This window comes from Carcharodon carcharias, chromosome 4 (assembly GCF_017639515.1).
Source record: "Carcharodon carcharias isolate sCarCar2 chromosome 4, sCarCar2.pri, whole genome shotgun sequence".
In the NCBI taxonomy this organism is placed as follows: domain Eukaryota; kingdom Metazoa; phylum Chordata; class Chondrichthyes; order Lamniformes; family Lamnidae; genus Carcharodon; species Carcharodon carcharias.
In genome coordinates this window covers 128,918,684-128,944,094 of record NC_054470.1, presented here as the reverse complement: position 1 = coordinate 128,944,094, position 25,411 = coordinate 128,918,684, and the positions used below count along the sequence as shown (strand labels likewise).

The 25,411-nt window shown below is 43.5% G+C and overlaps 1 protein-coding gene across 4 annotated transcripts in view; it reads left to right on the top strand.

Moving 5' to 3' along the window:
• Positions 1 to 25,411, top strand: part of pam (peptidylglycine alpha-amidating monooxygenase) — a 347,354-nt gene that overhangs the window by 212,203 nt on the left and 109,740 nt on the right. For all 4 annotated transcript variants that reach the window (XM_041185953.1, XM_041185952.1, XM_041185950.1 and 1 more), the window contains 2 exons: positions 11,713 to 11,894; positions 14,813 to 14,884. In XM_041185953.1, the coding sequence (XP_041041887.1) occupies positions 11,713 to 11,894; positions 14,813 to 14,884 (254 nt within the window). The remainder of the gene's footprint in view (positions 1 to 11,712; positions 11,895 to 14,812; positions 14,885 to 25,411) is intronic.

The following is a 25,411-nucleotide window of genomic DNA, read 5'->3' as shown; positions in this document are numbered from 1 at the left end:
AAAGTTCCAATGACACTACTTTGAAGAAGGGCTGGGGGGGGATATCTCCATGTCCTGGCCAATATATTGCTCCTCAATCAACAACACAAAAAAAAGTTTATCTGGCCTTTATCACATTGCTGTTTGTGGGACTTTGCTCTGTGCAAGTTGACTGCCATGTTTCCTACACTATAATAGTGACTTAAAAAACTTATCCTACTTAATGGACTGTAAAGTGCTTTCAGGCTTTCTAAGGTAATGAAAGTCACTACATAAATGCAAGGCCTCCTTTCTTTCAGATCCCATACCCTCTCCATCACAAAGATCACCCATTGCCCACTGCCATGACTGTTATATGGTGGAGGAATAAAAAATGTATTTTCAGAAATTCTGATTGGGCATGGTCTGCAAGCAGCTAAAATTGTAACAAAAACCAATACTAGTTGCATTTATATCATGCCTTTTCTTTTTCGCCCTCTCTTGCCCCGCTGCTCTCTCCCTGGGAGAGGAAATTATATTTGTATGAGGATATGGTACCAGGCAATTCACAGAACGCAGGAAGGGCCAGAGTGGGCGTCATCTTCTCAGCAGAGGATGAGGAGGTGGTGGTCTATGCTAACTCATCTGAAAAGAAAAATGTTTGAAGAACAATGCATTTATGTGGAGGCGCTAAAGTCAATCACTGCAAATGTGTGGCAATTGACAAATTAACTCTGAAGTCGAGGGCCCTCATTTACGGCAATATCAGGGAGCTTTTTTCACGTTGTAGGCAGCAATGGAACATGTGGCAGATGCAATTAAATTTTCCATCGGACCCCAACCACAGAAGCAGCCAGGGACCAGTCAGTTACTCTGCACACTTTCAACAATTAATACTTATTAAAACAAAATAGCCTCCAAATGTGATCCAATTAGTTCATTTTCATTTGAAACATGGGAAAAGGGCAAGGAGAAACCAGGTAATGATCTGGTCTTTGTTGGAATGCAGGTTTTGTCAGTCACCCAGACTAAAGATACAAATTTATATGCCATAAAGTAACCTATATGATCAAGAGTATTATGTGGTCATTACAGCCACACTTTCAATGTTGAAAAATTAACTCAGAAAATACAACGGTTGAGCCTGCAAAGCATTCCTTTAAACATGCATCAAACAGTATCTGAAAGAAACATATTAATAGCAGATCTTTAAATTAATTATTAAAGATGAATATAGTAGAAATGTATTTTTTGTGAGTGGAAATGATTGCAAAGGCAATGAAAGGTGAGTGGTTAAAATAAACAGCATTCCAGACATCAGAACAATTTCCTGCTGAATCAATTACTGTTTTCATTCTCAAGAGTTCAATAGCTTTTTGTCATTTAATAAATGGGCTGAGTGCATATTTTTTTCTTTACATCATTCATGCACTGATATTCATTGAAAGGTTCCTACCTTTGGAGAATGATTTTCATTTAATTTATGGTTCTTCAGTGTGTGCCAAGATTAATTAGCAACTGCAACATTGTAGCAGTACCTGTTAAAGTAGCGGAGGTAGACTGTTTACTTCTTGGAAAAATACGTCAATGGTGACTTTTGTCTGGTGTCATACTGCATTCACGTATTCACCCTGGCAACAATAATGACATTCTGCCTACTCTGAGCAAACAGAAGAGAAAATATCAAGATAGTTCAGCCAAAGGTAATAAGCCTGTTAGGCTCAGTTCAGCTTAGGAAACTTTTAGAATCCTCCAGGCTCACACTAACTGGATGTGAGCTCAGGCAAAATGCTGGAGCCATGTATTGAACGACATCCTGTGACATCTACTTATCTAAGCGCTTAAAAGCAGCAAGACCGGCACATAATTACAAGACACATAATCTTTTTAAAGGTACGTATGTCATGACAGGTTTCCAGGGAGAAACAAAAGAAAATTATAATAGATCCTGGAAATCTGAAGCATAAGCAGAAAATGCTACTAACACTTAGCAGATGAAGTAGTATATCTGTGGAGAGAAGCAGAGTGAATATCTTTGCCCTTCAAAGCGCCAACACCCCAATACATCCTTTTCCAGTCACCTCGTCTCTTTCACCCAACCCCCCCCAAAAAAAATAAAAATCTGCTCTTCAGTTATGCCTCTTGTTAAGTGCAAAATCTGGCAGTTTAGAGAGGGTTGTTTAGGGAGGGGTGTTTATTATGCTGAAAATGTATATGTCATACCCCTCTTAATCTAGTCAGGAAAAGGACAGTCATGACCCAGATTCTGCTGCAGCAAAATATCTAATTCTGTTAGTTAGACTTTCCTTTGCATGGGTAGGCTTATGCATTTTTTAGTGTGACAAGTTGCTGAAAGTGCAAGCTGAAAGGACACAGCAAGGAAAACAACACATCTGGAACCTGAGTGAATACGGCAACCAACTATGTATCTGCTTAACCAATCAGATTTAAGAATTCAGAAATAAACGGTAAACGGTTGAAGGACAAAGGAAATGTGGGTGTATTCGATGTCAATTCTGTCGATTCAGAAAGAAATAAATGAAGGAAAAAACTGAATTAAGACTGAGGAAAAATAGAGAAAGGAAAAGTAAAAAGAAAAATTTTAAAGCTGACGTTTTTAAATCTCTAACATCAATTAATACTTGTAGGAATGAGACCTCACACCTGTGATAGTTAATTTTCATTGTTGGGAGGAGTTGATTAGCAGTAATTAATACTTAGGGCGGAATATTCCGAGTCCATAGGTGGCGAGCACGGAAAATATGGTGGGAACCACTTCACGTGAAGGCAGGTTGCGATCTTCCTGCTATCAGTTGGCAGGTAGCTAATTGTAATACATTAGCATATAATTAAAAGGCCAACCCACCAGGCTCTTGGAACCCCGCCGTATCGTCCGTCCACGTTGGCGGGAAAGCACACCGACGTGTTTCACAACAGCACGCAGGTGATGTGCACTTGGTGGCCTCCACTTTGGGGAACTGAGGTGAGTGAGCAGCTGCATTCTCCACAGCTTGCCCATTTTTACAGGCCTCAAGGGGAGGCAGGGGCAGCTGATGCCTGGCCCCACAGGCGACTGCTAAGGGGTGGGGAGTGTCTGGAGACAAGTGCTGGCCAGCCTCGGAGGCAACTGCTGAGGGGCAGAACGTCAAGTGCTGCCCTGGCGCTGCACCCCGCGCACAGGCAATCAAGGTGGGGGGCAGGGTAAACAAGGAAAGTGACCACGCATTAGGAATACCTGTATAAACTGACCGTGCCTCTGCAACTAAGATAGGTCAAGCGCAGCCACAGTGATGTGACTGGGGTCAGGCTCCTATTCTGCCCACCCATTCAAGCATTACGGAGGCATCAAAGGGCCACCAAGTACTCCATACCTTACCCCTAGCACAGACTTAGAGTCCGCCACCACTTTATCGGACCGCAGAGCAGTTGGACTGCACATGTTGTACAATCTCCTTGCCATCACTGGCCATGGAACAGTCACTGCTGGAGGTGCTCACAGCCCCTTGCAATCTCAGAATCCTGGTTTAGACCAGTGCCCCCCATGTCGCAGGTTGACAGGGCAGCCATGCAGAGCACTCAGCTCTGGCCATCTGAGGGGTGACCAGCACTCTCCAGAAAGCATTAAGGGGTGGTCACACAGGGCTAGGAAAGGTGCTAAGTACAGCCATATTAACCACGCGTGTCTCTTTCATGCTGCAGGAGGACCATGTCAAGATCATGGATCCTGGTGACCTAGCTGTATGCCTAATGGCCTACAGGGACCGTAGAAGACAGAGGAGTGCGCGACTGAGGCACCTGGCCGCGCAAAGGCAGGAGCAGCAGCCTCACGAAGAAAGGGCAACAGGGGCTCTTGTACACGCTGCCCAGGAGCGACAGTGAGCCATGGCTGGTTGGCGCCTAGCGACACCCAGCGTCTATAGACGCTGCCTGCCATTCCTGCAGATGACTGAGAACCAGTGTTGCTGACAATTGCGCATGTCTAGGGGACCTGGTGGTTCACATGTGCCACTTATTGCAGGATTTGGTGCCAAGGGGACCTGGAGGGCATCCACTGCCAGTGGCTGTGAAAGTGACCATGGCATTCAATTTGTATGTCAGTGGCCCCTTTCAGGACTCCACAGGTGACTTCTGTGGGATTTCACAATCCACCACCCACAGATGCATCCATGAGGTCGTGGAAGCCATTTTCTCCATGGCACGCAACTTTGTGCATTTCGCCCGGGACGAGGACAGCCAGGATATAAGGGCCATTGGATTCGCCCTGATCTCAGGATTCCCACAGGTGCAGCGTGTGATTGACTGCACTCATGTGGTGCTCAGGTCTCCAACACTACATTCAGTGGACTTCATCAACCGCAAGAGCTTCCATTCACTGAACGTGCAGCTGATATACAACTATCAGAAACGCATCCTGGGGGTATGTTTCCAGGGAGGGTGCACAACGCCTAAGTCCTCAGTCGTTCACAGATCCCTGCAGACTTCGAGGGTCCACAGAGTCTACAGGGTTGGCTCCTTGGGGACAAGGGCCACCTGCAGAGGCTGTGGCTGATGACAGCCATTTGGCAGCCTCAGATTGCATCGTTGTCGTCTGCTACGCCTTTTATAACCTGGCGCTGCAATAGGGTGAGGAGCAGACTGAGGAGGAGATGGAGGAGCTGCATGTCTCCTCCGAAGAGGAGGACACTGACAGGGATGAGGGTGAGAGTGTCCTCTGTGGTGATAGCGATGGGGATGAGACTCTTGCACTGGCTTGACGAGGCAGACGACTCGGGAGGCCCTTGTAGCTGCCAGATTTGTGCCACGGTCACTGGCAGAGGGGTGGAGGAGCTGCTGCCATCATGCAGAGAACCCTGAGAGGAGTCCGCAGAGACGACAGGCAGTTTGTGCGCCAATGTCACGTCGCTTTGGACCTCCCTGCTCACCATTAATGGACGGGCTCCTAGCTGGGATATTGGGTGCCCAATCCATCTCTCACACTGACATTGACCAGCTGTGATCATTGCCGGTATGAGGGTTTGCAAGTCCAAGGGCATCCCCAGGAACCCCTGATTGCGTCCCTGGAGGAGCCTTTCCTTGAGAATTGCCACTCTGTCCATGGAGGAGGCATTGCAATCGGCATGAGGATCAACATAGTGCTCACGCTCTGCGAGGACTCCTCCACAACAGACACCATGGCACGAATTCCCTCATATATCTCTGTCAGATCCTCCCACACACCCTGCTGGACATCCAACATTTGCTGCCTCAGGGACAACTCCAGAGGCCCATCATCAGCCATTAACTGAGCATTGTCCTGGTCCCCAGCAGCCCTCCACCCAACCTGCCAACACCCTGGGCAGTCTCTGCCTCCGCCTGCATCTCAAGCGAGTGTGAAGTGCCCTCATCAATGTGCACCAATAAACTACACCGTAATGTTATGCCCATCGAGGTGCTGATATCTGCGCTGGTGCCTGCTTGACGGAGTGGGTATGACACAGGTCCTGGGGTCAGGGGTGGGCCTTCAGGTTCCTCATGACAACTGGCTGCTGGTGAGCCTAAAAGGGACAAGAAGGACATGTCATTAGTTTAAGTCACAAAACTGTCACTGTGCATGCCTGGCACCCTGATGAGACAGAGATATGCATCATGGTTCTCTCATCTTTCGACTATCAATGGGGATTCCAGGTTCCAGGCTCACATCAGTATAGAGACTACACTGGAATAGTAGCAAAAACTGATATTCTCACCTCAGTGCACTGCAGTCTTACCTTGCTCTGGCACCCCAACCTCACCGCTGCTGCTTGACCAAGGTGCATGGCGCCTTTCCAGCTCCACAGACTCCTCATATCGCGTGAGGATGAGGTGGTGTGGGTGTCCCCCGACAGTCAGTGACCCCTCAACATTGTTATGGGATGCTTTCTCCTGAAAGGGCAGAGGAGCATTGATTAGTCCACTCTCTACCTGCAGCGCCATTGCAGCCTGACCAATCCCACCTGAGGATCACCTCACAGGGCTCAGCCGATTTGTGACTCTGGAGCTGCAAGACACTCAGTTCAAGCAGCCAGGGCTCACCCCCTCCTGCCTCATTGACATTTGGCACTCACACTCTTAACACCTCTGAGGTCCAAGGGGAGCTGTTAACTGTTATGCAAAGTGATCCATGCCAACAGTACTGACCCTTCCCAATCGCAGGAGAATGGTGAAGCGCATCCAGCACTGGACCCATGTACACCCCACCACGTCGTGGCTGCTGACCCAGGATGCCACCTCCTCCCAGGTCTTTTTGGTGAGATGGGCAGGCATCCTCCTCCCATCCCTGAGAACAAGAATTTCTCTCCTCGCTGCCACCTCCTCCAGGAGGGCTGCGAGGTACTCTCCGAAAAACGCAGGGCTGAATGCCCTCTCACCTACCGTGTCCACTCGCTATGGTTTCCATTTGCAGCACTTCCGTGTCTTTCGGTGGCTGTCTTACAGGGGCTGCTTAGGCAGCATTTGAATCGGCTGCTGGGTCGTCATTGGACCCGGTGGCCTTCATGCCCCTGCCTGCCCCTTCGCGCTCATTCCCAGGCCGCGTATCACGCTGTGTGGGCCTTAATTGGCCTGCCCGCATAAAATTGCAGAATGCTGCTGATCACAGGCAGCGGTCAGCTTCCTGAATGGCCCCCACAATTATATTAAGGCAAAATCATGCCCATTACAGTGGTGCTCCTTATCTTGAATGGAATTGCTGTATAATCATTGTTTCCCTTACACCATAGACCATTAGTGTGACTTAAACATCAAGTATTTTCTATACTGGGAAAATTAGGGAAAAAGATACAGTATAAGTGATTTCGTTAGTGAGGTTTCCTATATTTTTCTAAATGCAAAACAAAATTATTTGTAACAGTAGCGGTATATATACTCTTTGCCTGTCCTTTGCATCCACATAGTTTATATCAATCGTAAGAGCTAAATGTACCAACTCTCACCATTCCTATGGATTCCATGAATGGAGTTTCTTTTTCGAGATAGACAAGCTCAAGAAGCTTGATGTTGACCTAGCTCTAAGTTAGTTTTCACTGGCATCCCAACTAAACTTGAAAAATGTTATGTAGAAGTGCAACTGCCATCCAGATTGAAATTTAGATCCTGTATCCAAGTTTGTAATTCATATAATATTGTCTTGGAAAAGACTTGTAATTATAATATCTCAGTCTAACGTTTTTTACATTTTTTAATTAATTCTTCAAAGGAATCTTATGGGCGTAATTGTAAAATAATACTTTGACCAGTGCATTTTTGTATTTACATGAAAAATAGTAACACTTGAGGTAAACAATTATGTATGTCATCTTGCATTTTAATGTTTTCCTTAGTTGTGACAATGCAAGTGTTTATTCACCGGAAAGACTGCATAGAATTACTTTTCCTAATCTTGGTAAAACCTACTTTGTTAGGGCATGTATTGTTTGAAAATGAAACTGCAACAGTTCAAAGTATCAAAAAAGCCCTTTTGTCGTTGAGGAAATTTCTAATAAGGCTTAATTTAAGTATTTCTATGCAGTGAATGATTAGAATCTGGAATGCTCTACTTCAGAGTATGGTGGAGGCAGATTTTATTGTGACTTTCAAAAGGGAATGGGACAAGGATGTGAAGAGAAATTTGCAGAGCTCCAGAGAAAGAGGAGGGGAGTGTCACTGGCTGAGTTGCTTTTTGCAGAGAACCAACGAGGACACAAAGGGCTGAAAGGTGGCCTTCAAAGGCTGTTTGTAACCATTCTGATTCTCAAGCATTCATAAATATTGTTGCAATCAACGATGCCCAATCTTATTTAAACTTGAGATAGACCAAAAAGTTTATGCTTTTGCTTTTGATAGTATTTGTTAGGGAAACTTCCAGAAACTATCTGATGGTACTTTGTTCTGTTATTCACGTTTTACTAACCAAAACTACTCATAATTATATCATTTAATAAGCCTAGAGTGAAACAGTCTTGACACTATTACAGTTTGAGATATTTTAACTCAGTTGAGTAGCTTTGAATTATTTTTTGTAATGCATCTATTTTTAGGGTATTTTTTCACTTCAGAGGGAAAGTGGTGACTGTTCCCCAGCTTTTACCTAGACAACTAAGTGTGCATGAATAGCTCAGTGATAAGTCATTGCTCACTCTAATGATAGGAATATTCTGGTTTGGACACCAGATAAGAGAATTAACAAGGATATGAATAACCATAACTATTATTAGCAATGCAGAATATGGAAATGTATATTTATCCAATTTTACAGACAGCAGAGATCATACGGTGACTTCAAAATTCCCTACTTTCCAATACCTGTTTGAGCGAATAGCAATTACACTATCTTTATTCATACCCAACTTGTTTATGACTAATTTTCACCCACTTTATTTTAAACATCCTCTGTTATTTTGCTTATTGTTTTTCAGCAATTCCACTCTCAAGAGTTAATTATGCTCTCTGATTGCAGATGTTCCTTCTCTAGATACCACATTCAATTTTCTTCCAACAATGCTCCTGTTTTCATCTTGTTCCAGCCAGAACTTACATTATTCTTTTGCAAGTTTAAAAACATAGCAAAGGGTTAAACTAGTTCATTTGAGTACTTTTTCAACTTATATAGTATTTAAACAGCAGCATTTTAGGAGCCCTGTTTCTCACCTAATTTAATTTATTTACTTTGCTGTTATGACAAATAAACTAGCCTTCACTGTTTTCCCACAGGTTTCTGGAGTTTAGTAAATTATTGGAGCTAATTCTATTTATATGTAATATCTTCCCCCTTTATCTTGCACCATTTCTTATAGCAAGAGGATGAGCAAAAGACATTATCAGACCTCTACCAGTGTCTGTGTGTCTGTGTGTGTTGCGATCCACATTGAGACCACTAACTTTTTTAAAGAGATATTTGAATTTCCAGTGACTGACTGAAAGGATCACATGACAAGGTGGGCGTGATGGTGGCATAGTGGTTATGTCACTGGACTAGTGTTCCAGGGGCTCAGGCTAATGCTCTGGGGACACAGGTTCAAATCCCACACTAGCAGCTGACAGAATTTAAATTGAAAGCTAGTCTCAGTAATGGTGAACATGAAGCTATTATTGTTGTTGTAAAAACCCATCTTGTTCATTTATGTCCTTTAGGGAAAGAAATCTGCTATCCTTACTGGGTCTGGCCTACATGTGACTTCAGACCTCAGCAATGTGGTTGACTCTTAATTGCCGTCTGAAATGGTCAAGCAAGCCCCTCAGTTCAAGTTTTTTTTTATCCTTTCATGGGATGTGGTTGTGCCGCTGGCAAGCATTTGTTGGCCGTCCCTAAATTCAGTTCAAGGGAATTTAGGGATGGGCAACAAATGCTGGCCTTGCCAGCGGCACAACCACATCCCATGAAAGGATAAAAAAGAATTCAACTTTTAAGACTTTTACTGTAAAAAATGAACTAAAAGCAACATTAACTAAACCAAAAGCAACATTAACTAAACCACAAGCAACTAATACACTGACCTACAGAAAAGATATCGCCCCTTAACTTTTAACACACCTAAAATCCTCACACCACAGTTATACTTTACGTCCCACTCTCAGCTGAATGGCAGTTTTCACAAGAGCCAGTCCAACGTCACTCCCAGCTTTCAACAGCTTTGTTTCTCCCCATGTTGAATCATAACATCGAGTGACCATCAAAAGGCACTTCTGTCAGTTTTCAGAAAAGACCCGAACTGAATACCAATCCTCCCCCTCCACCCAATCACGTGAGGTTGAATCTTTGGGATTCCTTGGATTGTCACAAGACGTGTCTCTTGAACTGCATTCTGTTCTGCCTGATCATCCGCAGAGTGAACACATTCTCTTCTCTGCTGATTTATTCCCTCCTGTGTTCTACTCTGCCTGATTGTCCACAGAATGAACACTTTTTTTCTATGCTGACTACGCTGACTGCAGTCTCTCGTCTCCTGACACACTCTCTCTCTCTCTCTCTCTCACACACACTCTTTCTTTCTCTCTTTCTCTCTCTCTCTCTCTCTCTCTCTTTCTCTCCCTGCCTCTCTTTTCTGTCCAAAAACTGGACTGGAGACTGACATAGCCTAATTGGACTTCAGCAAGTCTTTTGATAAGGTCCCTCATGGGAGACTGGCAATGAAGATAAAAGCCCTTGGGATCTAAGGCAATTTGGCAAATTGGATCCAGAATTGGCTGAGTGGCAGGAAGCAGAGGGTGACAGTCAAGGGGTGCTTTTGTGACCAGATGCCTGTGTCCAGTGGGGTTCCACAGGAATCAGTGTTGGGTCCCTTGCTGTTTGTGGTATATATAAACGATTTAGACTTGATTGTAGGAGGGTTGATCAGTAAGTTCGCAGATGACACGAAAAGTGGTGGGGTGGTAAATAGTGAGGAGGCCAGCCTTAGATTACAGGAGGATATAGACAGGCTGGTCAGATGGGCTGATCAGTGGCAAATGGAATTTAATCCGGATAAGTGTGAGGTGATGCACTTGGGCAGGACAAACTAGGCACAGGAATACATGATGGACCCTGGGAAGTACTGAGGATCAAAGGGATCTTGGTGTGCATGTCCACTGCTCCCTTAAGGTAGTGGGACAGATAGACAAGATGGGTAAGAAGGCATTTGGAATATTTGCCTTTTAGCCGAGGCATAGAATATAAGAGCAGCGAGGTTATGCTGGAACTGTATAAATGGTGGTTAGGCCACAGCTAGAGTATTGTGTGCAGTCCTGGAATTTGTATTATAGGAAGGATGCAATTGCACTGGAGAGAGTGCAGAGGAGATTTACCAGGATGTTGCCTGGGCTGGAGAGTTTTAGGTATTAGGAGAGATTGGATAAACTGGGGTTAGTTTCCCTGGAGCAGAGGAGATTGAGGGGAGACATGATTGAGGTGTATAAAATTATGAGGGGCATAGATAGGGTAGACAGGAAGGAACTTTTCCCCTTGGTGGCGGGGTCAATAACCAGGGGGCATAGATTTAAGGTAAGGGACAGGAGGTTTAGAGGGGTTGTGAGGAAGAATTTTTTCACCCGGAGGGTGGTGGGAATCTGGAACTCTCTGCCTGAAGGGGTGGTAGAGGCAGAAACTCCATAACATTTAAGAAGTATTTGGATGTGCACCTGCGATGCCATGGCATAAAAGGCTATGGGCCTAGTGCTGGAAAATGGGATTAGAATAGTTAGGTACTTGTTTGACTGGCGCATATTCAGTTGGCCGAAGGGCCTTTTTCTGTGCTGTAGATTTCTATGACTGAAAGTCTATCTACAGTCAGTACAGCTACTCTGGCTGTTGTTTACAGGTGTGAACATCTCGCACCTTCTTCCCAGTAAGTCAACCTGGGCCTCCCTTCCCCATAGCAAGTAAGCCACTCCGGTTGTTGTCGGGTAGAGTTTGGAGCAGGTCACATATCCCACCTTGTTGCTTAGGTATAATCTGAAATTAGAGACAGCCCCAAAACATAACAATCTTATAAACTTCGCATTTGTAACAGAGCCAGGTCCTTGTTCCCTGAGGTTGTCCAACAAGCTGACTCTGACCTCACCTCCCTTCCACTGGAAAACACCTAGCCTCTGACCTCTGTCTCTTAATGGCATGAATGAGATGGGGAATTGATTTTGATGAATTTTCTTCTTAATATAGCACATTAGAACATTAATATACTGATAATTTGTAAGAAAATGTTTGTATTTTGGATGCTGTGTTTAAAATATATGGGGAACCTGTTTGAATGTATTAAACATACAATTATTTTGCTTTGTTAACAGAAGAACGTCGAAAGATGAAATGTGCAACTTATATATCATGTATTACATGGAAGCTAAGCATGCCAAGCCATACATGTACTGCATGCAAGAAGGTAGCCCTGAATTGTTTAAAGATATTCCTCCGGAGGCAAATATTCCGATCCCTGTCAGCCCAGCTATGGCTATGCATGGACATCATACAGGTGATTAGATTTTAATAATTGTCAAAGGGATAAGTAGTTCACAGCTACAGCATAGATATTTTATGTTATAGAAACATTACAATTGCATGATTCATCAAAATTATTCTAGGGATCAGAGAGAATGAATGTAATGCGTGTAGAAAGCTTTTACTTTAGGAATGAGTGATTCTGGCATTAGTGGTCTACTAGTTATGTCCCTTAACCACTTAGGGACAGCTTTGAAACATTTTGTTTTTGGTCATGTTACAAAATGCTGTTGCTGGGGCCAGCAGTCTAAATCTCCAGATAAGCTGATAATTAGTTGTGACGTTTCTGCACACCCATTGAAGATTTAATTAATGGAGGAGAAAGCCTAAAGTGTTAGCTTGAATTTGGAAGGTTGGAAGCGTCTCCAAAAGTAAGGAGTTGGATGATATAGTGTTTCCACATTCTAGGCCCAGCGCAGATGCCTTTCTGCACTGGGGTACTTGGAGTGCTGGATGTGGGAAAGTAAATTTGGTTGTAAATGGTGTAAATTATAAGTTTATGAATTAAGAAGTATGGAGTGTAAGATTGCATAAAATGAACCAAAGCACAAAATTTCTCTCTCTCTCATCACCCCCTCTAACTTCACCAACTTTGTCTTCAAATGTTAGTATTTTCCCTTTAAGCTTTTTTTTTGTCAGCTTTTAAGCATTTTTTAAGCTCTTGAGCTAGTTTTTACATTTAGTACCATTGAATTAGCTGCCACTATTATTAGATAAGAATATGTGGGTAGTCTTCAGCAGCTACCAAACTTTCCATCTATCTAATTGCAAGAATGAAATTCTCAGAGTTGTGTGAAAATAGCCACTTATAAAGTTTGCTCTGGTGATGCAGTTAATGATGAAATTAAAGCTTTGAAAAATAGAGTGTGCTATATTGCTGTCCCAATATAAATATTGCATTCAGTTAATATCCTGGGAATGCCATCTCGTGCTGTATGAAATAGTAACCAAATTAATTTTTACATTTTTTTGAGAAATGTTAATATAGACACAGATCCAGAAATAAAAAAATCTTCCCTCCTGGCGCGCTTGGAAAATGAAATATGAAGTAACAGGAATATACAATCTCTTCTTATTTGTTGGAACTTTTCTGCTGAACAATTGGACATCTAAGATATATGCTAGCAAGATATTCCCAAGTTTGCATTTGGTCTACTCTGTTAATTGATCCTTTTCCTAATTTGGTATACAAACTGTCGCTTAGTAGTACAGCACTTGAGTATTGCTGAAAAGAGAGACATGTTGCTGAAGTTTTTCACCTTGTACTCATCATGACAAATGCAAGAAGGCAAAATTTCAAATAATCACAACACTTTATCCTATGGGAGAAAAGGGTGCTGATTGGTTGGAAAGTTGACTCAGATTGCCTGAGGCATTTCCAAGGAGAAGGCAAAGGGAAACTATTGCCCAAGCTCCTGGGCAATTCAAAAATGGCACAAGGCTTGAACATATTCCTTTTGTTTTGAGAGAATGGGTCCCTGCATATGAATGTATGCTGCTTCTATCAAGTTAAATGAGCCACATTGCAAGTTCGACTAATTATCTTAAATTGGTTGTTAGTTTGGTGATTAGCTCACTCAGGATTGTTCAGCAAGTGCTGGCCAATTATGGAATTGTATCTAATACTGGATGTTTTGTATTGGGTTTTGCAAGCATGGGCTGTTTGAGTACAATCTGTACTCTGCATGTTATGAACCCCCAAGGAATCAAACAGCATGTTCCTATCAGCTGATCACCGGGATGAATGGCCTATGTACCTGGTATCGACTGGCACTGAAATGCATACACAAAATCTATCAATTGTGTGGTAGGCACAATGTCTTTTTGGACCTACGGCAGCATCCTGTAAATGGAAAATACCACTTGCGTAGCTACTTCATATTAGTGGGTGAAAAGGCTTACTTAACCTGTTATTCAAATTTTTGAGATAATTTGCCTTTCCAGAGTAATTGACCTACCACGCAATTGAGAAATTGAGTTCTGGTATGTAGTCCATATGTCACAGCAGCTGGCTGATCAAATCAAGCAGCATGTTCCTTAGGTTATTCGTAAAAGGTAGGGTACAACCTTAAAATAAAAGCAAAATACTGCGGATGCTAGGAATCTGAAACAAAAACTGAAAATGCTAGAAAAACTCAGCAGATCTAGCAGCATCTGTGGAGAGAGAAACAGAGTTGACGTTTTTAGTCTGTATGACCCTTCTTCCGCTCTGAAGAAGGGTCATATGGACTCGAAATGTCAACTCTTTCTCTCTCAACAGATGCTGCTAGACCTGCTGAGTTTTTCTAGCATTTTCAGTTTTTGTTTCAGAGTACAACTTGTGCTTGCAAAACCCAAAACAGAATGTCTACTGTGAAATAAGAGTCCATAATCGGGTAACAATGGCTGAGCAATCCTTAGTGCACTAACAGATATACTAACAACCAATTTAGGATAATCAATTGAGCTTGTAACATATCCTTATACTTGCTGGAAGCCACATACATTCAAATGCAGAGGCCTGTTCTCTGCAACAAAAAAAGGAATATGTTCAAGCCTTTCACCTTTTTTGAATCACCCAGGAGCTTGGGAAGCCATTGCTTTATCCATGGCAACGCCTTGGCTAATCAATCAGCACCCTTTTCTCCCATAGTATAAATTATTGTGATCATCTGAATTTAGGCATTCTTGCGTTTGAGTCGATGAGTGAGAGATGAAAAGCTTTGGCAGTGTGCCTCTCTTTTTGACAATTTTCCTAATTTTGGTTATTTTAAAATCTTTTAAGATTGTGCATAGACAATATTTATAACAGTAATGCACATAGATGGGACCTTTGGCATTTGTTTGAAGGTGTGTATCTAAGAACAAATTAAAATAACTTAAAAATGTGCTTTTCATTAATGCAACTACTAGGTAAAGAGAACCCAGATGAAAATGTTATACTGCAGCAACCTAAAAGGGAGGAAGAGGTTGTTCTTGACCAGGGTATGTACGACAGTGTACTTTGATAATACATATTTTTCTCATTGGTCGGGTAATCATCATCAGCATCACTTGTATATGAAATTATGATGGAACTTAAAAAAGGTACTGCATATTAAAATTTATTGTGTCAGATTTCACATTCAGTAGCGAACAAATGGTGCTGGCTGTACATTATACTTGCCTATACTTGCCCATGGACTTGAGATATTGCAATAGATCTTACTATAAGTTAAAGAACCAAAACAGTGTGGAACCCCCTGCAGGGCATCTCTGTGAACAGCGCAATCAACTGTGTCTCCTTCACCAGTCACATTAAAAAATTATAAATGAGCAGCACAGAGTTTGAACCAAGAAGCGTCAGTTTGAGTATTGAATCAAGGCCAGATGAGGTACAGAAAGGGAAAGGAAGATTGGATTAAAAGAGAGAGATAAGATAAGAAAAATTGAAAATAAACCAACTCTTTATTTATTTTAATAGCCTAAAGTGATGAAAACCTGAAGGAATAAGACTCTACATTTGCAAGAATTAAGTTTTCAGTGAGACAGAGGGTGGCTCGCAAAAATGCAGAATTAGTGTGCTATTAAAAGGATGCTTACTGGAATAGATAAGACCTAACTGTTTTGTGAGTTTTTTAAAAATTAATTTACGTGCTGTGGCTGTCACTGCCTAGGCCGGCATTTATTGCCCATCACTAGCTGCCCTTGAGAAGGTGGTGGCGAGCTGCCTTCTTGAACTGCTGCAGCCCATGTGGTATAGTTGCACCCACAGTGCTGTTAGGAAGGGAGTTCTAGGATCTTGACTGAGCGACGGTGAAGAAACGGTGATATATTTCCAAGTCAGGATGGCGGAGTGGCTTGGAGGGGAACTTCCAGGTGGTGGTGTTCCCATGTATCTGCTGCCCTTGTCCTTCTAGGTGGTAGTGGTTGTGGGTTTGGAAGGTGCTGCCTAAGGAGCTTTGGTGAGTTCCTGCAGTGTGTCTTGTACATGGTACACACTGCTGCTACTGTGTGTCGGTGGTGGAGGCAGTGAATGTTTCTGGAAGGGGTGCCAATCAAGCGGGATGCATTGTCCTGGATGGTGTTACACTTCTTGAGTGTTGTTGGAGCTGCACTCATCCAGGCAAGTGGTGAGTATTTCATTACACTCCTGACTTGTGCCTTGTGGATGGTGGACAGCCTTTCGTGAGTTAGGAGGTGAGTGAATTACTCGCAGCATTCCTAGCCTCTGACCTGCACTTATGGCCACAGTATTTATATGGCTGGTCCAGTTCAGTTTCTGGTCAATGGTAATCCCCAGGATGTTGATTGTAGGGGTTCAGTGATGGTAAAGCCATTGAATGCCAAGGGGCTATGGTTAGGTTCTCTCTTGTTGGAGATTATTATTGCCTGGCACTTGTGTGATGCAAATGTTACTTGCCACTTGTCAGCCCAAGCCTGGATATTGTCCAGGTCTTGCTGCATTTGGACATGGACTGCTTCAGTATCTGAGGAGTCATGAATGGTGCTGAACATTGTTCAATTATCAGTGAACATCCCCACTTCTGACCTTATGATGGAAGGAAGGTCATTCATGAAGCAGCTGAAGATGGTTGGAACCCCAACTCTACCCCGAGGAACTCCTGCAGTGATGTCCTGGAACTGAGATGGTTGAGCTGCAACAACCACAACCAATATCCTTTGTGCTAGGTATGACACCAACCTGCGGAGAGTTTTCCCCCTGATTCCGATTGACTCCAGTTTTGCTAGGGCTCCTTGATGCCACACTAGGTCAAATGCTGCCTTGATGTCAAGGGCAATCAATGTCATTCATCTCTGAAGTTCATCTCTTTTGTCCATGTTTGAATCCAGGCTATAATGAGGTCAGAAGCTGTGTGACCCTGGCGGAACCCAAACTGAGCGTCAGTGAGTAGGTTACTGCTAAGCAAGTGCGGCTTGATAGCACTGTTGATGACTCCTTCATCATTTACTGATGATCGAGAGTAGACTGATGGGGCGGCAATTGGCGGGGTTGGATTTGTCCTGCTTTTTGTGTACAGGGCAAACCTAGACAGTTTTCCATATTGACTAGTACATGCTGGTGTTATTGCTGTACTGGAACATCTTGACTAGGGGTGCGGCAAGTTCTGGAGCACAAGTCTTCAGTACTATTGCTGGAATATTGTCAGAGCCCATAGCCTTTGCAGTATCCAGTGCCTTCAGCCGTTCTTGATATTGAATTGGCTGAAGATTGGCATCTATGGTGCTGGGGACCTCCGGAAGAGGCCGAGATGGATCATCCACTCGGCACTTCTGGCTGAAGATTGTAGCAAATACTTCAGCCTTATCTTTTGCACTGATGAGCTGGACTTCTCCATCATTAATGATGAGGATATTTGTGGAGTGGAGCCTCCTCCTCCAGTGAGTTGTTAACGATTGGATGTGGCAGGACTGCAAAGCTTGGATCTGATCCGTTGGTTGTGAAATCACTTAGCTCTGTCTGTCACTTGCTGCTTATGCTGTCTGGCACGCAAGTAGTCCTGTGTTGTGGCTTCATCAAGTTGACACCTCATTTTTAGACATGCCTGGTGCTGCTCTTGGCACGTCCTCTTGCACTCTTCATTGAGCCAGGGTATATCCCCTGATTTGGAGGTAATTGTAGAGTGGGGGATATGCCAGGTCATGAGGTTACAGATTGTGGTTGAGTACGATTCTACTGCCGCCGATGGCCCACAGCACCTCATGGCTACGCAGTCTTGAGCAGCTAGCTCTATTTGAAGTCAGTCCCATTTAGCATGGTGGTAGTGCCACACAACACGATGGAAGGTATCCTCAATGTTAAGACGGGACTTTGTCTCCACTCGAACAATGCAGTGGTCACTCCTACCGATACTGTCATGGACAGATGCATCTGCGGCAGCCAGGTTGGTGCAGATGAGGTCAAGTATGTTTTTCTCCCTTGTTGGTTCCCTCGCCATCTGCTGCAGACCCAGTCTAGCAACTATGTCCTTTAGGTCTGTGATGGTGCCACCAATCCACTCTTGGTGGTGGACAGTGATGTCCTGCACCCAGAGTACGTTCTGTGCCCTTGCCACCCTCAGTGCTTCCTCCAAGTGGTGTTCAACATAGAGGACCACTGATTCATTAGCTGAAGGGGTGGGGGGGGTGGCGGTGTGCAGTACATGGTAATCAGCAGGAGGTTTCCTTGCCCATGTTTGACCTAATGCCATGAGACTTGGGGCCAGAACTGATGTTGAGGACTCCTAGGGCAACTCCCTCCCAACAGTATACCACTATGTCTCCACCTCTTCTATGTTTGACCTGCCGGTGGAACAGGGCCTACTTATGGAGGCGATGATGGGGTCTGGGATATTATCTGTAAAGTATGATACCATGAGTACTTCAGGCAGTCTGAGACAGCTCTCCCAATTTTGGCACAGGCTCCAGGAGGACTTTGCAGGGTTAACAGGGCTGGGTTTCTCTTTGTCGTTTCTAGTGTCTAGGTTAATGCCGGGTGGTCCATCTGGTTTCATTCCTTTTTATTGGCTTTTTAGCAGTTTGATACAACTAGTTGTCTTGTTGGGCCTTTTCAGAGGGCATTTAAGAGTCAACCACATTACTGCGGGTCTGGAATCACATGTAGGCCAGACCAGATATGGACAGCAGATTTCCTTCTCTAAAGGACATTAGTGAACCAGATGGGTTTTTACAACAATCGACAATGGTTTCATGGTCACCATTAGACTTTTAATTCCAGGTTTTTATTGAATTCAAATTCTACCATCTGCCATGGTGGGATTTGAACCCAAGTCCCCCGAGCATTACCCTGGGTCTCCAGATTACCAGTCCAGTAACAACTGCGATAACATTTCATTTCGCTTATTTCAATGATGAGTTAGATATCAAAATACTTTTTTCAGCAACCTTTTTTGGAGCAGGACATCTCAGATAAGGACTTTTTGATTTCCACTGGAAGTTGTTGTCTAATTTCCAGGTTGATAACATCGAAATTTGTGAGCTTCGCTGTTATTTCTGCAGTAAAATCTGAAGAACAACTGTTAATTCTGTTATATAAAGTTGTTTTATTAAATTCCATTCTACTCACTACAGCATCAAATGATGGATATTCATCTGATGCAATCACACCTGTTTCCACAAGAAGACTGCATGCAATCATACTGCTAACACTCTTTCCGCAAAGTAATTCATGAAGCATCAGTCAGCTGGTTCAGAACTGTGCAAACAGTACTCATCATATACAATGTGACCTGAATAGATTTTTTTTAACCATCGAAACATTTTTATGTTCACCATGGAATTCATCATCCTTTTTGTAGATTGAGGAATCTTATTGGATTCTGTTCAATTAGTGCAGCAAGATATCGTGTCTGCATGATGTATGAATGTACGTTTGGTGCTGATGGTGTTTTAACAAAGGAAAAGAAAAGGATTATTTGAATGGAATGGGGGGAAAGGAGATCAGTATTATAATGGTTGTCTAAAGCCAACTTTACACTAACATAAAGTTCTGGAAACACAGATCAGTGATATTATCACTGTCCGTGGTGATTTTATAAAATAAATACTGAACACCCACGTTATTGCAAGTTGTAATTGAGTCTTAAGTTAAAGTTAGACACGTAGAGCTGATTTCCCTTACTTTATACAGTGGAAATTGCAGAATTCAAGGCTTGATGAAGAAAAAGTGGCAAGTGGAAAAACAACACATATTTTCATATTACCTTTAGATAGAAAATGTCCTAGGGCACTTGCAAGAGCATTGTCAAACAAGATTTGGCACTGAGACACATGAGGAGGTGTTGGGACCAAAGAACAAAAGTTTGGCCAAAGACGTAGGTTTCAAAGAAGGTCTATAAAGAGGAAGAGATGCAGAGATTTAAGGAGGGAATTTCCAGAGCCTAGGACCTTGGTAGTTGAAGACGTGGCTGCCAGCATTGCAATGATTAAAACTGGAGATGGTTGGGAGAGCAGAATTAGAGCAACACAAATATCTTGAAGGTTGTGGAGCTGGAAGCAATTACAGAGATAGGGAAAGGTGAGGCCATGGAGGGATTTGAAAACAACGATGAGAACTTTAAAATCATGGTGTTACTTAATCAGAAGCCAGCACAGATGAGCTGAGGTGGGGTCAGAGTCAGGCGGCTTTACCGAGGTGGAAGTGAGTAGACTTGTGATGGCCTGGATATATGATCGGAAGTTCATCTCTGGGTGAAATATGACACTGAAGTGGCGAAAAGGCTGGTACAGCCTAGATAGTTGGCTGCAAAGAGGAATAGAGCTGGTGGTTCAGAGAACGCAATTTGTAGCAGGGACTGCTGAAGACAATGGGCAGAATTGCCCCAGATTTGCACCAAGTGCGGCAGTTGCTTTACCCACCGGCCGCAATGGTGGGTTTTCAAGCCATATCATCCCAAACCCACCGCGTTTGTTATGCATTCCTGGAAACATGCCATTTCAATGGTGGGCGGGCTCTCTTTCATTTGCTGCGCCATCGCCTCACCATTTCATCACGCCGGGCACCATATTTAAAGTCCAGCCGCACGCACACACCTCAGTGCTTCCAGCACTCAACTACTGCAGGGAAGATGTCCACGAAATGCAAAAAGACTACAGCCCCCAAGTTCAGTGACGTGTCACTGGAGCATCTTTGTGACGCCGTGGAGGCCTTCTGCAATGCCCTCTACTTCCTCTCTGGCTGCAGGTTGGGCAGCGGCGTGACCAACCAGGCTTGGGAGGCGGTGGCAGTGGTGATCAGTGCCAATGCTACACAGAAGAAGTTGGCCATCCAATACAGATAGAGGATGAATGATCTCATCTGTGCAGCCAGGGTAAGCCAACCATCTCATCACTCAAAAATCACACACTCAAGCCCATCACAAATTCACTGGCATCTCGCTCTCTGCCAGCTCAAGGGATATCACCACCCATTCTCTCACGCATACCCTCACATCACCATCTGGCCTCATCTTGACTGGAGACTGCCACCTCAGCCCTCACCATCTTGAGGTGACTTGCACAGATCAACATGTGCCCCATACACACCCTGGGTTACCCTCTTTTTCCAGTACAGCGCTCGCCCTGCAGCCTCTTCCCTTTCCTGAGGCCACTTCTCCCCCTTTGCCAAGCAAGCCCTAGCCCTGCAGCTATTGAAAAGTCACCCACGTATGGCTGCCCTGGTAGGTGGAGACCTGCCCGTGAGCCCCCCTAAAAGTGATGTGGTGCTGTCTGTGAAGTCTGGTGCTGATAACTACAACTGCTGGCTGAAACAAGGTAGGCAAACAAACCTCGAAAGTCCCGAGCGAAGTGCAGCCCACCGGTTGCATGCCGCATATGTGCTGTTGTGAAACAAATCGGTGTGTTTTCCTGCCCGCCTGGGCAGACAATTCCAGTGTGCAGGCCTAATAATGAATTTCAGATGTATAACAATGAGGTTCCCGACATCCAATGGTGGGAAATGTGGCCCGCCATTGGCGGGCTGAGCGGACGATCGCAAACTGGTTTCACGCCATCGTGAAACCGATCGTACCGTATTGACTGCTAATACCACCGAACACGCCCGATGCCGGTGAGCATGGAAAGCCCCAGCCAATGACTTTGGTCTTCCCAATATTTAGTTTAGAGGTCACAGGTCCATTTAGAGGCAACAAATCTACTATTACCAACCCCAATGCCACTCTGGAATTATCATTAATGTGAAATATACATTTACTCAATTTACTTTAAAGACAAAAGATACCATTCTCTAGAATCTTTACCAAGTGAGGGTACAGCTTTTTGTGGAATACCTACTTGAGGCATTGCAATTTTGCTCCATATGGCTGCTGCTTCATGTGAATGACCAAATAGTTTGTATTAAACAAGATGCAAAATACGGATATATTTATGTTAGTGTGTGTGCATTTGTCCATCCCTAAGCACGATAAATACAAATTCATTGCCTTTCCTAAAGAAAAATTGTATTTCAGTATTAAAATGTTGAGAATGGAATCAGTTGTATTCATTAGTATAGTCTTTGAAGAACTATTACCTTGATGAGAAATTGTTGTATGTAGTCTCTCAAATCTCACCTCCGACAACGTTGACCAATAGCAGTTTCTGCTTTGAAAGTGGAAAAGTCCTTGCAAGGGTACAGTGTTTCGGATATTTACACCATTTAAAGTACTTTATTGTCCTCTGAATTGTAAGGGCTAAAATTTTGAAATTCAGTACTTTCGATAATGCCCCACAAGGAACCAATTTTACTGAGAAATCTCCATCGTGCCACCAGTCTGCAAATAAAAGGGTGGTTAAAATATTTTGTTATTAAATATGTAGTATTTTGTTTCCAACTGAATGTCTTAACAATTGTGCAGAACATTTAGCAAAAGTTTAGGTGTGAGAAAAAACATTTAAATGAATCACTTTTTGGTAGGGAGGATTTGGGGGAGGATAACATTTCCTGGTATATTAAGTTAGTGTTCTGTGAGATTATGCCAAAAGTGCAAATGGAGAGATGAGAATTATACCAGGTTTTGCAGACATGGTGAAACCAGAACCATAGCTTTTTGCAAGAAAACTTTAAAGAGGTAAGGGTAAATATGGTGGTAGGAGTATACGTAGAGGCTTTGCGGAGAGCTGGCACAGGGACAATGGGCCAAATGGCCTCCTTGAAAGTTGCTGTGATCCTTAAGCCTTGTCTTGCCAAAAATGGCATTAAAACAATCATAGACCTGTTTGTGTCCACAGCTCAACAAGTACGTACTTCAGGGGAGGCGGTGGTATTATCACTGGATTAGTACTCCAAATGCCCAGGGTAATTCTCTGGGGACCTGGGTTTGAATCCCACCATGGCAGTTGGTGAAATTAAATGAAAAAATCTGGAATTAAAAGTCTAATGATGACTATGAAACCATTGATGTAAAAACCCATCTGGTTCACTAATGTCCCTTAGGGAAGGAAAGCTGCCATCCTTACTTGGTCTGGCCTACGTGTGACTTCAGACCCACAATAACGTAGTTGACTCTTAAATACTCTCTGAAATGGCCTAGCAAGCCAGTTAGTTCTCAAGGGCAATTAGGGATGGGCAATAAATGCTTGCCCAGCTGGTGATGCCCACATCCCATGAACAAATAATTAAAAAAGTCCCTTCCTCTAATTTAGATTGGTTACTGGCATGGAAAATTTTTGTTCAGTGATCTTGGCCTTTAAGTACTTAGCATGAAGAGTATTAAATTCAACGACACTGCAGCTCTTTGTTAAAGGACAAATTGTGACACTGAGAAAGAAGTTGACTTGAAGTCGTACAGATGTAGAAAGGTGTGAACAGCTCTGGTACTTCTGATGCTGTAGGGTTGGATGTCCTGCATTGCATGAAAGGCAAATTTTTGATGATAAAGGCCCTAAAAGCACAGGTGCCAGCAACAAAGGGGAAGGTGGACCAAGTGAATCAATATAGTCACCAAGGTGCCTCATATTTGCCTTCAAATTAGGAAGACATTTGCTGTTATCAGGAGAATAGTAAAAGTAACTATTGCTAAATTGTTCTAATTTCTTTCAACCTGCCAACCATGACACAGACCTAAATGAGCCACTGTTGCACTCATGTTACATTGCACAATTTGCTTGAAAGTGGAAGTGACAGTGAAGGAATATCCTACAGATGCTAAGGTGTTCATGTCAAGCAGCTTTTCCGATGATGGAAGGTTTCATAAAATGAATGTTGCCGCTTCAACTAACTTGGGCACCAAAAACTGGCACACAATTAGGGCATTGTCTCTACTTCCTGGATAAGGGTGCTTAATGATAATTCTTTTGGTCAGACACCATCTTGATTTTAAAAAACAAAAAAACTGCGGATGCTGGAAATCCAAAACAAAAACAGAATTACCTGGAAAAACTCAGCAGGTCTGGCAGCATCGGCGGAGAAGAAAAGAGTTGACGTTTCGAGTCCTCATGACCCTTCAACAGAACTAGGTGAATCCAAGGAAGGGGTGAAATATAAGCTGGTTTAAGGTGTGTGTGTGTGTGTGTGTGTTGGAGGGGGGGAGGGGGTGGTTTGGGTGAGGGGGAGAGAAGTGGAGGGGGGTGGTGTGGTTGTAGGGTCAAACAAGCAGTGATAGAATCAGATCATCAAAAGATGTCACAGACAACAGAACAAAAGAACACATAGGTGTTGGCGAGACGAAGAATAAAATGAAACTGGGGGCACGCGCAGCTTTGACAAAGGGTACGGCGGTGCTGCTGGAGGGAGAGGTCGAGTGTGTTCATATGGCGGTGCATGGCACTGAGTGTGGATCTCAGAATGTGACGGGAACAGCAGTCCGAGAAACGTTTTATGTCCCGGAGATACCTGTAATCCTGGGTGGGTTCGAAACACAAGGGGTGGAATTTCAGTTGAAATCCACTTGGGGTAAGTCGGAGACGGAGACAGTCACTGAGAAAGGAGATATGGCTGTGAAAGCGGGTTTTAGTAAACACCTTGTCAAACACCAGGAGAGAAATGGAAAGCAATGAAGGTGAGCAAGGCAAAAGAGAAATACAGAAATCTTGTCGCAGAGACGAACAAAACTTCTTCAAGGAAGGCGTTTCTTGAAGAGCAGTGGCAATCAATTAAACACAGAGATAAAAACAAAAAAACTGCAGATGCAACATCTTGATGTTAATTGAATTAACTCTGTTAATGTAGACTATGCGGTTGATCATTCTGTTGAACAAACACACATTTTCTTTCATGATCTCAAGTATGGAATTCCAAAACTAAAAATATGTTCCCCATTATTTGTAACTTTTCATAATTGAAAGAACTAAAACTTTTGCCATTTCTGCTACCTTTCTTTTTCCCTATTATTATGTGTAGCCTAGTTCATTTAATTTCTAGGCTAAAATTTTCGTGCGGGTTGGGCAAATCGGACTGATGCAGTTTTGTGCCTTCCAAAATGCACACCTGACCCATGTGTGACTTTGCCCAGGATTTTGTTTTTTCAGATGGGTCGGGTTCACGGTGCTTTTTGTGAGCTGAGATGAAGTGCGTTAGGAGTGCGGTTGCAGAGGCAGGCCAGTTGGAAGGCCTGCCTCGGTTCTCCAATACAGCAGCCCAGCTCCCAACATTGTTTAAAATCTCCCTAAACCTCACCCCCCTCACAGCTCCACCCACCCACCCTTTATGCCCCCTCAGATTACCCATGCCTCCTCAGAATACCCAGCCACCCCATGCCACTTCCATGCCCCCCATGTATCCTCCATTGTCACTCATCCTGTATGCACTATGTATCGTCCTGAGGTACCGTGGGAACTACTTTCCTCTAACAATCTAACAAAACCCTGAAGTCAAACACACTATCATTGATACTGGAATGAGAAAAAACTATTCCAGTGCAAAAAAATTGAAATCTTTTAAGTGCCTATTAGATACGTAAACAGTAAAGAAACTACATCAAAGGCATATTCTGTTATTAGAGCATCCTTAAAGGTTTCAATTGTTCTTGGATCAATAGACCACTTGCTGAACCAAAGCCAAATTAGGTCTTGAAATCCTGCCAAGGATTCATAATG